Source organism: Xyrauchen texanus, chromosome 20 (genome assembly GCF_025860055.1).
Source record: "Xyrauchen texanus isolate HMW12.3.18 chromosome 20, RBS_HiC_50CHRs, whole genome shotgun sequence".
Taxonomy (NCBI): Eukaryota; Metazoa; Chordata; class Actinopteri; order Cypriniformes; family Catostomidae; genus Xyrauchen; species Xyrauchen texanus.
In genome coordinates, this window is record NC_068295.1 from 22,237,732 (window position 1) to 22,250,054 (window position 12,323).

General features: G+C 35.1%; 2 protein-coding genes across 3 annotated transcripts; both read right to left on the reverse strand.

Moving 5' to 3' along the window:
- Positions 1–251: 251 nt before the first annotated feature.
- Positions 252–2,398, reverse strand: fuom (fucose mutarotase). 2 transcript variants are annotated; one of them, XM_052151365.1, is made up of 6 exons: positions 2,158–2,376; positions 1,624–1,692; positions 1,304–1,371; positions 988–1,086; positions 690–763; positions 305–583 (listed from the first exon to the last, which is right to left on the reverse strand). In XM_052151365.1, exons 1-6 carry the CDS (start codon positions 2,240–2,242, stop codon positions 517–519), a joined length of 462 nt encoding a protein of 153 aa, XP_052007325.1. In that variant the 5' UTR covers positions 2,243–2,376; the 3' UTR covers positions 305–516. The 2 variants fall into 2 exon arrangements, with proteins under 2 accessions (XP_052007326.1, XP_052007325.1); XM_052151366.1 differs by lacking the exon at positions 1,624–1,692 and having other exon boundaries at positions 252–583; positions 2,158–2,398.
- A 6,107-nt stretch (positions 2,399–8,505) lies between these two features.
- LOC127660928 (enoyl-CoA hydratase, mitochondrial-like) lies at positions 8,506–12,273 on the reverse strand. Its single transcript, XM_052151417.1, has 7 exons — positions 11,284–12,273; positions 11,067–11,194; positions 10,879–10,978; positions 10,664–10,768; positions 10,412–10,531; positions 9,011–9,078; positions 8,506–8,918 (listed from the first exon to the last, which is right to left on the reverse strand). Exons 1-7 carry the CDS (start codon positions 11,528–11,530, stop codon positions 8,853–8,855), a joined length of 834 nt encoding a protein of 277 aa, XP_052007377.1. The 5' UTR covers positions 11,531–12,273; the 3' UTR covers positions 8,506–8,852.
- Between the last annotated feature and the right edge of the window lie 50 nt (positions 12,274–12,323).

The window sequence follows — 12,323 nt, forward strand, 5'->3', positions numbered from 1 at the left end:
AGATTGTCACATTACTTCTTTTACAAAATCAGTTGCAAATATGAACAGAAAAACAAAACGTTTTAGACAAAATTTTCTTAGTCAGCATCATCTGAATGTGTTAGGATATTTATTTGTACTAAAATTAAAAAAAGCATTTGTTCAAATGAGTTAACATCAATTAATTATGAACAGTTCTTTTAAAGCATTTATTCATTTGGTTAATGTTAATTATTAACAATCACTAATCAATATTTGTATATGTTAATACTAGTTAATGCACTATGAACTAACAATGAACAATTGTATATTTATGAATTAACTAAGATTAATAAATGCTGTAAAAAAATATATCGTTCACTAGTTCATGATGCCTTGTGCATTAATTAATGTTAACGAATGAAACATTATTGTAATGTGTTACCACACATTCTTTTATAATAAAATACACAATAACTTTTTAAAATATTTGTATGTGTGTATTATCTATAGGAATTTTTGGTGTCCTAACTCTTGTACTGAAAAACAGTTCCTCTTTCAGCATTGTTCACCAGACGTGATTACTCCTTTCTTTATGATGAGATTTCCATACAGTGCAGTCTCCCTGTCGGAGAGATTTAAGGATGATATATTATAATTATTGTTGTTTTAAAATATGTTGTTCAAATGTAGCTAATCAGACCAATCAGTTATCAGAGAAAAGGGCTCACCCTGTTGCCACTACAGCAAAAGCATTCTTGGCACGCTCATAAAAAGCAAACCGCTCAACTAACTTGAAGCTACCCTGAAAAGAAAAGCATGTTAAACTTTAACTTGAGCAGCACTGTTTGTCAATGTAATAATTACAGTATGGTTATATATTATGCAAACTAATACGTTTGACAAGAGTGATATTGACTAATTAAGTGAAAGTCACATTCATAAATCTATGAAGATGAGTTTGAAAACTGACTGTATAACAATATCAGTGAGATGTTACATGGACATCATGTGTATATGAGAGCTTACATCTGATCCTGCTTGTTTCAGGAGCTCAGAGTACTGGTCCCATACAGGTACTTTCAGTCCCTTCAATTTGTCACTCTGCACAAGGTCCATGACAGCTGCCTAACAAATCAGACCTTATTCTGTGACAAGCATAACCTGTTTTTTTTTTCTCTCTCTCTCTCTCTCTCTCTCTCTCTCTCTCTCTCTCTCTTACAATTGGAAAGTTACATTAAAACTCCTAATTAAAAAAAAAATAAATAAATAAATAAAAAACAGAGAATAACATTGTGGTTTAATAAATAAAAGATGACATATTATTATTAATGTTATCACCCACCGAATCATCATAGGTATCAAGAGGAAAAAGCTTCAATATTGCTTGCAACAGTTCTGGTATACTCACACCTATATACCAGGGAGTAAAACACACAACATATAATTGATACTAAAACAGTAATACATATAAGTATATATCTTAATATGATATCTCCTTTAAGCTATTTAAGATGTGTGTAGCCTAAATGTTATGTGTAGGTTATATTTGATATTTTATGACAGAGCGGCTAACAACGAAATGAAAAGATTTCATCGTAGAAACTTAACAAGCTACTATATAATTTCTGGTAAATGGGTTTTAGACGCTTGTAGGACACATACCATCCGCTCTTATCTCCACTGGACCACATTTACAAACAGATGCGGTTGGAAAATTTGCGTCTGCAAGAACTGGAGAGGGGGAAAAACAGAAATGAAAAGAAAATCATTAGGACTGCATTACTGTATCGTCTTTACTCATACTGAAACAAAAGAGATCAAAGCTATGAAATAATGGTGGTTTTAATTCGAACGCTTTTCATTCAAATGTACTTTGTCTTAACGGTACTAAAAACAGGACATTTCTATGTGACGTGTAGTCTAAAGTTATTGGAGTGTCATTTTGAGGATCGAAATCGAAAGTTGCGTAATCAGGCACGCTGCCTTCCCCTTCTGCTGGCTCACACTTAGGATTTATCATTTGTTAAGCTTCATCTAAGCCAATGATACGATATACTTACAAAACCGTGTATATCGTTTCGTTATAATCCAGAAATTGCATTTTTGATACAAGAACATTCGGCGTCGGAAAGTAGGATTTGGCTTGACGTTTGTCCGTCTCATGTGCAGTCCGCTCTGATCTGATTAAAGACTTACCTAGTTCATCTCCATGACCCATTTGCGCCAAAACATACAATAATTGAGGTGTAAGTATTGATGGTATTCCTTTTAGCATAACCATTTCAAAACAGTGGCAGTTCGGACGCGAGTTTGTACTGAGTCATGTGACCTTTTGGTGTTTTTCAATTGGTTAGACGCAATAAGAACTACGTTTCGAACGCAAGGTGCGTTTCACGACGCAATATGCGCTCCTCGGCTCAAGTGCTCAATCAGTGACAGATTTTCTACTCAGTGTTCAACTGCGTCTTTGTAATAATCCTCATACCTATTAATATTCAATGGCAAAAACTTCAAAAACGCTCACAGTTGTAAGACAGAGAGTTTGTTTCAACGTGTGTTATCATAACACTTTAATCACAGTAAATAGACCATATATTTCTGATGGCCAGTGTGGTTAAAGGAATATTCTGGGGTCAATACAAGTTAAGCTCAATCGAAAGCATATGTGGCATAATGTTGATTACCACAAACACATTTTTTAGACTTTTATTTAAAAAAATAAATAATAAAAAACAAATCTGGGTTAGGCTACAGCTAGGCACTTACAATGTGAGTGAATGGGCCCAGTCAATAAACGTTAAATTACTCACGGTTTCAAAAGTAGCCTATAGCCACAATACACAATATGTGTGTTAACATGATTTTAGTGTGATAAAATCGATTACAAACCTTTTCTGTGTAAAGTCATAGCCAATTTTACAACTTCGTTGCCATGACGATGTAATGTCAACAAACCCCAAAACCCTAAAATGACAATTTAAACAACTTTAGACCTGCAGCTCAAATAATACATCAGTATTAACAGAATAATTAATATAAGTGCTTTTATAAAATCATAAGATTCACATTTCTGCATTTAAACCCTTTAAAAACTAACTTCCATTGTAAGTGACTCGCTGTAACTGATGCTTTTTTAAAGGAAAGGAGGGACGAGTCGAAATATTGTTTTGTGGTAATCAACATCTAGCCACAAATGCTGTCGATTGAACTTAACTTGTAATGAACCCAGAATATTCCATAAAGCTCGTTTTTTGGATGAATTATCCGTATGATAGGCCTACCTACTCTTTCATCAAGACATCATCTTTAGCATAACAAGTTACAACAATCTCAACTCATTTTCAAAGATGTGCATCTGCATGATACATTTAGCGCGTGCAATTTAAAATTATTGCTTTTGACTCTACTATGTCCCAATTTATTTTAAACTATTTTCCCTTGATACGATCAAAACTAAGAAACGTGCCTTATCAAACTACAGATTTTTTCCAATAGAAAATAAATAAATACAATTGAACTAAAACTCGAGTCAAGGACACATCCAGACGTGTAGCTGCTACCAATAAAGAGGAACTTGTGCTGATGTGGTTGTAATTCAGGGAAATTTGCTCCAATAGAGGTGTGTGGAGGCTTTGCAGCTGCGAAATGTAGAAAGATGGAAGACTGATGGAAGAAAAGACTTTCGGAGGAGCCAATATTGTCCGATCATTTCAAAGCTCTTTTCTTTTACCGAGGAACCATGCTGCTCCCTCTTTGGTTCTGCTTTTTTAAATGAGTTTATCACGCTATGAGGAGCTGCCTCTGCCAAAATGTAACGTTTTGCCTCTTTTGTCTGCGCTGAGCGCCTCAATTCGGTCTACATTTATTATTTTGACCTTTCGTTAGCAGGGGATAGACTTCAAAGCGGAACCTCTCTTTTGCCGTCTTTAAGGAGACCTTTGTGCTGTGTCGGTGTGTGGAGAGAAACTTTTTTATCCTCCTTTAAAAGTTTTGTTCCAGGGGCTGAGAAGAAAGCGGGACTCTGAAGGGAATATTGAATGAAAATTAAAATCAATTAGGCTATGGACGTTTGAGAGAGTTGGAAAGACAACGTGCAAATTTTCAAGTGAGAAAATGCTCTCCGCTGATGTTCAATTGAGATGAATAGGCTCGTCTTATATTTACATTTGCTGTGGTTTGGCTGTGCATTTTTTTCTATTTTTATTATACATTATGTATTTATTTTTTTATAATAAAAAAAGGCCCTTTGATACGTTAATATGGGCTCTAATTTATCTGCTGATTTTTAAACTGGACAATTATTAAAAGTAATTAAATTGCAATAAATTTAGCAGTTACTCATGAATAATCAGCAAGTTTGAGGTTCGGTTTAGAAGCCTTGCATTTAGCCAACGTAATTTTAAAACAACCAGCAAAGCAAATGAAATCCCCTAAATTAAAAACACATCAAAATAATAAAAAATAAAACCAGAAGATATCAATCATGGGTCATTTACACATCATCTTTAGCCTAAAAGTATGGTTCCAGAGTGAAATGTTTATCACTTTGTCACTGTAAAACGTCTTACGTTTAAAAGTTTAGGCTTTTGAAAGTTCAAATTCTTTGAGACTTTTTATAAGCTATCTGTTTATCTCTAATTATTATTATTAATAATAATAATTTCGCCCGAACAACACCTGAATAAATCTTAAGAAAATACACTAAAGTCACTGTAACTTACCCTATATCTTGACACAATTGTGCAGTAGCCTAAAAAGTTTGAGCAATAGCAGATCATTTGAACAAAAAATGCTTACAAATAAAAAGTGAATAGCTACACACACACGCGCAACTACTAAACACCCTCACTTGATACTCCCCTATTCTCACTCATACCCCCATAGCACCAGCACCACCTAGCGTGTACAACGGGTCATTGCGATGTCTAACGTCTTTACAGGTCTGAATTTACTTTAATAATTAAACTGCCAGATCAGCATTTATATCAGTCAAATTAGAGTGGTTATGAAACCTGCATTTTGTTTATGAGCATTTAAAAGCGTAAGATATTTTAGACCTTCATTATTGAGACAGGCTTTTTGCAAGTCCATGAACAGATGTCATATAGGATTTATAATTACAACTACACAAGTTACTGGACTGGATCACTCTATTTATGCCATACATATTCAAATTAATATTTTCAAGAAATCATAAACAGCCCTTGAAACGTTTAGTGATTTCCATGTGGCAATTTCATGATCGCAAACAAGGCTTCCATTTTACTAACATCCTCTTTCACTATTCATGTAATGTAAGAATTTGTGTCAAGCAAATATAATGTCACCAGCAAGGTTATAATAGTTGTACAATTTAAATTTAGCTTTTATTTCTATTTATTTTTAAATTTTTCGCTCCAATTTCATTTAGATTGTTAGTGTTTATCAAATATTAAATCTAAACTAAAACTGACAAGTTTAGTTTTAGTTTTTAATTACATTTAGTTTTTATATGGAGTGATACATATAGAATGGGGAAAACAGGCATTTGTGCAATGTGGGTCGTATAGCTGGATACCCAAATGTACAGTTTGTAAACAATACTTAGAATATTTAGTGTGTGTGTGTGAGTGTGAGAGAGAAAATTACATTGATTCTGAAGGTAGCTAAATTCAATACAACATCTTTTAGTATGTTAAATGTTATTTTATATTGTTTTATACTTTTTTAACCACATTTTAGATATTTGTGAAATATTCAAATTCCATAAAGCCTTTTCTATCCATATGATGTCATATTGCATGTATAATAATGATATGACTTGTCAGTGCTTGAAATCTTTTGTAAGCTACACACAATTTGCAAAATAAATTCACACACAATTTGCAACATTGGAACTTAAAAGTAAAAAAATCAATCCACATTTAATTACTTGCACTATTAAAAAATAAAATGTATATATATGTATATATATATATATACATATATATATATACATACACACACACATACACACACACACACACACACACACACACACACACACACACACACAAATATGACCTGAAATCTCTTATTTAACACTGTGGCCATGGCAATGTGAACTTTTGTGACAGCAAAACATTTCAATTCCATTTTCACGTGTTGTGCAAAGCAATAGATAGGCTTCTTTCAGCTTGTTGAACATGCATTTTCATTTGGGCATTTCTAATTTACTCAGAGCAGCAGAGAGCACCAAGCACGTGAGTCGTTGTCATGGTAACCAGACAGATTCTGAGCGGAATGATGAAATGAAAGTATCGTCAAATCATCGTGCAATTCAATAAAATATCTTCTCTTCCCTGCCAAGAAGGACGTTGAGGATATTTCATATCAAAGAAAAAAATCAGTTAGCCTAACAGCTGAAACCGGGACAATATTAAAAAAATTTGAGAAATGACGGGACACCTGGACACACCTTGTAAAACCGGGACAGACTTCTGGTCACCCTAGTTTTCTACCTGCTTTGCTTCTCTCCATGATGTACTGTACTGATTCCCTCCCGATCTGTCTTTGCTAAGGTTATTGCAACAAAAAAAACTAGATATTTTTATTTTATTTTTGGAAAAGGTCATGAGGCATCAGTGTATTACTCCCTGCTAATTCAGAGTCTGGGGGTCAGAGCTTTAACTTCTCGCAAGAGATTATGGGACAAAGATTTAAACTTGGTATTGGAGGAGGGAAGGGGGGGGGGGTTAGAGGTATTAACATCCAAGAATTTTGGTTGAAGGTTCAGAGTTGTATGTGTGACGTATTGGACACTCAAATTTTACTTTGCCACAGACTCTGTATTTTGGCCGATGGGGCGGTCATAAATTTGGGGATAAACAAAATTAGGTTCTGACCAGTACATGATTAGCAGGGAATTTATTTTAAGGGGTCGGAAGGAGAGCCCTCATTCCCAGGGTGGTGTGTGGCGATGGGGAGTGTGGCAGCTTTCGAGGAGGTGGCAAGTAGAAGGCTGGGGTTTTGGGACTTGTTTGATAGGAAATGGGGCAATTATTTAGCATTTTTGAGGGACTCTTGGGGATGGGCTGTGGAGAGAGAAGTTTAGTTTAATTATGTATGTGTATTATATATATATATATATATATATTTTTTTTTTTGGTGTGTGTGTGTGTGTATTATATATACACTCACCTAAAGGATTATTAGGAACACATACTAATACTGTGTTTGACCCCCTTTCACCTTCAGAACTGCCTTAATTCTACGTGGCATTGATTCAACAAGGTGCTGAAAGCATTCTTTAGAAATGTTGGCCCATATTGATAGGATAGCATCTTGCAGTTGATGGAGATTTGTGGGATGCACATCCAGGGCACGAAGCTCCGTTCCACCACATCCCAAAGATGCTCTATTGGGTTGAGATCTGGTGACTGTGGGGGCCATTTTAGTACAGTGAACTCATTGTCATGTTCAAGAAACCAATTTGAAATGATTCGAGCTTTGTGACATGGTGCATTATCCTGCTGGAAGTAGCCATCAGAGGATGGGTACATGGTGGCCATAAAGGGATGGACATGGTCAGAAACAATGCTCAGGTAGGCCGTGGCATTTAAACGATGCCCAATTGGCACTAAGGGGCCTAAAGTGTGCCAAGAAAACATCCCCCACACCATTACACCACCACCACCAGCCTGCACAGTGGTAACAAGGCATGATGGATCCATGTTCTCATTCTGTTTACGCCAAATTCTGACTCTACCATCTGAATGTCTCAACAGAAATCGAGACTCATCAGACCAGGCAACATTTTTCCAGTCTTCAAATGTCCAATTTTGGTGAGCTCTTGCAAATTGTAGCCTCTTTTTCCTATTTGTAGTGGAGATGAGTGGTACCCGGTGGGGTCTTCTGCTGTTGTAGCCCATCCGCCTCAAGGTTGTGCGTGTTGTGGCTTCACAAATGCTTTGTTGCATACCTCGGTTGTAACAAGTGGTTATTTCAGGCAAAGTTGCTCTTCTATCAGCTTGAATCAGTCGGCCCATTCTCCTCTGACCTCTAGCATCAACAAGGCATTTTCAGCCCACAGGACTGCCGCATACTGGATGTTTTTCCCTTTTCACACCATTCTTTGTAAACCCTAGAAATGGTTGTGCGTGAAAATCCCAGTAACTGAGCAGATTGTGAAATACTCAGACCGGCCCGTCTGGCACCAACAACCATGCCACGCTCAAAATTGCTTAAATCACCTTTCTTTCCCATTCTGACATTCAGTTTGGAGTTCAGGAGAGTGTCTTGACCAGGACCACACCCCTAAATGCATTGAAGCAACTGCCATGTGATTGGTTGATTAGATAATTGCATTAATGAGAAATTGAACAGGTGTTCCTAATAATCCTTTAGGTGAGTGTGTGTGTGTGTATATATATATATATATATAGAGAGAGAGAAGACCACAGGGGTGTTCGTTGGGGGTTAAAAGTTAAATGTTAATTTGGTGTATATGTGTTGTGTATCTATGATTCAAAAAAAATGTTAATTGTAAAATATAATTTTAGTTTAGTTTCTTCAGAGCCATGAACATTTATTTTAGTTTAATTTTATTTTTATTTCAGTTTAAGAAAATGTTTATATATATATATATATATATATATATAGTTTTAATTTACGATAATAACCTTGGTCACCACGCAGTGGTAATCACAGAGGAAGATATTCAAATAATTCAAAAATGATTCACATTACAACAATGTATATTGATAATCTCTTTCCATTGATTAGATAAGATGTCAATAAGAATAATGCACAAGAAAAGATAAACTACTTGAAATAAAAACAAGTTAAACCAAAGTAGACTATTTTAATATCAGCATTTGATCACAAATTAATATCACCGCGTTTAAACATCACCCTATTTTTTCACTGGAAATCTAGTTGTCCTGAAAAGCAGCCTTCCTTTTCTCAACAAAGGCAGTCATGCCTTCTTTTCTGTCCTCCTGAAAATTAGAACACAGCAAGTTCAAGAACTAAGCAATCTCGTTCCTTAGGAAAATAAATGAATTCATTGAATAAAAACAATGTGACGCACCGTGGCAAAGGTCGCATGGAACAACCTTTTCTCAAGTCGACTGCCCTCAGCTAAAGTCAGTTCAAATGCTGTAAGCAGAGGACAAACAAAACTGTCAGTTTCTAAATTAATACTTCAGACTACATGCATGCCTTTATTGATGATCACAGAGTTTGAATGTATGAATCAAATGTTGAAAGTCAATGGGCCTTTTTTTTATAAAAACTACTATGAATTAGAGCTGCACGATTTGGAAAAAAAATTCATATTGCGATTATTTTGGAAAATATTGTGATTGCGATTTGAGCTGCGATTATGATGGTAATGTTTTCCACATGTTCAACTGCAAAAAGGCTGATGGGGATTTCACACTTGAACCCTCTTAAAAAGAACCAAACTGAGACTTTTTTCAGTTCAACCACAAACAAATAAAAATATAAACTGTGAAACAAAGTCTTCTTCATATCCAAATGTTACATCCACTGTGTACCTGTTTTTGTCAATTTTGTGATAGGGTCTCAGCCCACTAATTTAGTTTATGAAACACAGTCAACTTGAATATTATGGATGCTCCAATCAGAATTTTAACTGGAGATCGGTGTCGGATGTTTTCTTTTCATCTCATCAATCGATGCTGATCATTTAACCTTTTATCAGCAGCTCTGTCAAAACTGATTACATGTAAGCTTTCTGCTCAATGTCACTATTAACTTAATTTCCTTGTTGGTAAAAACAGTCATTGCCTAGTTTTTGCTGTCAAAAATAATGTTGGTTGATTGAATAATTCATTATATACAAAATATAAATGTTACTCTTTATTCTAGGCCTTAAAAACTAGTAGGCTTATACAAACTATTCTTTACTGTATATAAGATAGTCCTAAAGAATGAGGCTTAATGTCAAACTGAAGTTGAACTGATAACTCATTGGTGTACTTAAACTTAAAGTGAAAATTTGTATTATTTTGTCACAATTTAATTTAATTATTTGTATTCATTATTTTATTACATTTAATTTAGCAATGCATTATATTAAATTAACTAAATATTTGATTTATTATGTTCCTTCCTTTTCATTTTGTTGGATGTTGGTAATATTAGTTCCGCTTTCACTTGTTTCCACGGGGAGTGTAATAAGGGCGACACACTCTCTCGTGAGGTCAACAAATGACAGGAGAATGAAGAGATGTTTCTGGACTCTACATGTGTTACTGTTAATGCTGTTTGCTCAGCAATCATTTAATAAAGATGTTTGAATTATACCCCATCTTGTCTTCAGCATTATTATTATGATACCTGTGCCTTGCAGAGACTGAGATGCTGCTACCGCAGATAATAATAAAAACGCTTTACGCAGTACATGTGCATGTACAAAAACACAATTAGGTTATATGTTGTATTATTAAATGAATGAAACCCTTACCTGCATTAACAGCTTCCTTAGCCATAGCTGAAACAAGCTTAGAATTGCTGGCTATTTTCTCTCCACATTTGATAGCTTCTGAAACCAGCTGATCCACAGGGTATACTTTACTTACCAGGCCTATAAAGTTAATACATAAGACCAAATATAAACATTCAAAGACTGAGCTTACATATGATATAATTTTAGACCAAAAATTAAGAAGCTGAACTACAAAAGTAATAATGTTGAGGAAAAGTTTGAAAGACAAACCAGACTGTTTTGCCTCCAGAGCTGAGATTCGGTCTCCTGTCAGAACCATCTCCATTGCGAGGGATTTCCCAACAGCTCGTGTAAGCCTCTGAGTGCCACCAGCACCTGGAGACAAAATAAATGAATGTGATTTCAGCTGTCTTACAGTTCTTAACTATAAACATTTAAAATTATGCTGCTGCAATCAATGCACAGAACAAATATTTTTAATTGACCAGGGATTGTCCCCAGCAAGATCTCTGGCTGTCCAAACTGTGCCTTCTCTCCAGCGTAGATTATATCACACATCATGGCAAATTCACATCCTCCACCAAGCTATGTAAACATGAAATTGTTTTTTAATATATTTAATCCTTGATGGAAAGAAATTGTGGTGCAAAAATGTAACTCTTTAAATACCTACCGCAAACCCATTGACTGCAGCAATAACAGGCTTTTTAACTGTTGACACTCTGTTCCAATGTGCCAAGAAGTTTCCACCATAGCACTCTTGAAAGGTTCTGTTCTGCATCTCTTTAATATCAGCTCCAGCTATTAAAGCAAACATTTTAAAACATGTAATTAGTACAATATGACAATACAAAATACATATAAAACTCATTGTCATGATAGTTTCACACCTGCAAACGCTTTTTCACTCCCTGTGATGACAACTGCTCCCACTTCAGTGTCAGATTCAAATGCATCAAGGGCTTTGCCCACTTCCATCATAAGTCCATCACAAAGAGCGTTCAGGGCCTTCGGTCTGTTCAACTGGATGAAACCAACATTCCTCTTTTCACCTTTTTTGTCAACCAGTATGTACTGATACTGGCCACCTGCAAAAGACATGTGGGTGGGGGCCAACATAACATGCAATGTCTCCATACCATTTCTTTTAAATAGCAGTAATTTTACTTAAAGGAATTACCGGGTTCAATACAAGTTATGCTAAATCGACAGCATTTGTGGCATAATGCATTAATTCTTGTTAAACCGTGTGTATTTTTTGAGCTGTACATTTTAAAAGTTTGTTGACATTGCATCGTCATGGTAACAAAGCTGTAAAATTGGCTATAACTTTACACAGAATAGGTTTGTAGGTGATTTTATCACACTAAAAACATGTTTACACACATATCATTCATGTCTTGTGGTTATACTTTTGAAACAGTGAGTATTTTAACATGAAGAAATTGGCCCCCATTCACTTCCATTGCAAGTGTCTCACTGGAACCTCCATTTTTGCTTGTTTTAAAGAAAAGTAAAAAGGAGTTGTAATTAATTTTTATTGTAATCAACATTATGCCACAAATGCTTTTGACTGAGATTAACTTGTATTGAACCTGGACCATTCCGTTAATAAAGATAACTTGTAGTGCATGCAGTAGGCATACAGTATGTATCACTCCATTAGAGTTCACAAGAGGTCAAGGCTTTTATAATGGAGGATATAAGTCGCCCACTTTTGTAAAAAAAAAAATTTAAGTGTATACTTCAACAATGATTTGAAAACCTAGCAAAGTCATATTTTTGCTATGTAACTCTTTAAAATGTACAAAAGCAGTAGAAAGGGTAGCTGCAGGTACTGTCGTTTTTTCTAAATATAGTAGCCTGGGATCATGCAATGCTGAGGACTTCTTACTATTTTATTTATTTAAACTTTTATCAGTTTCAAACA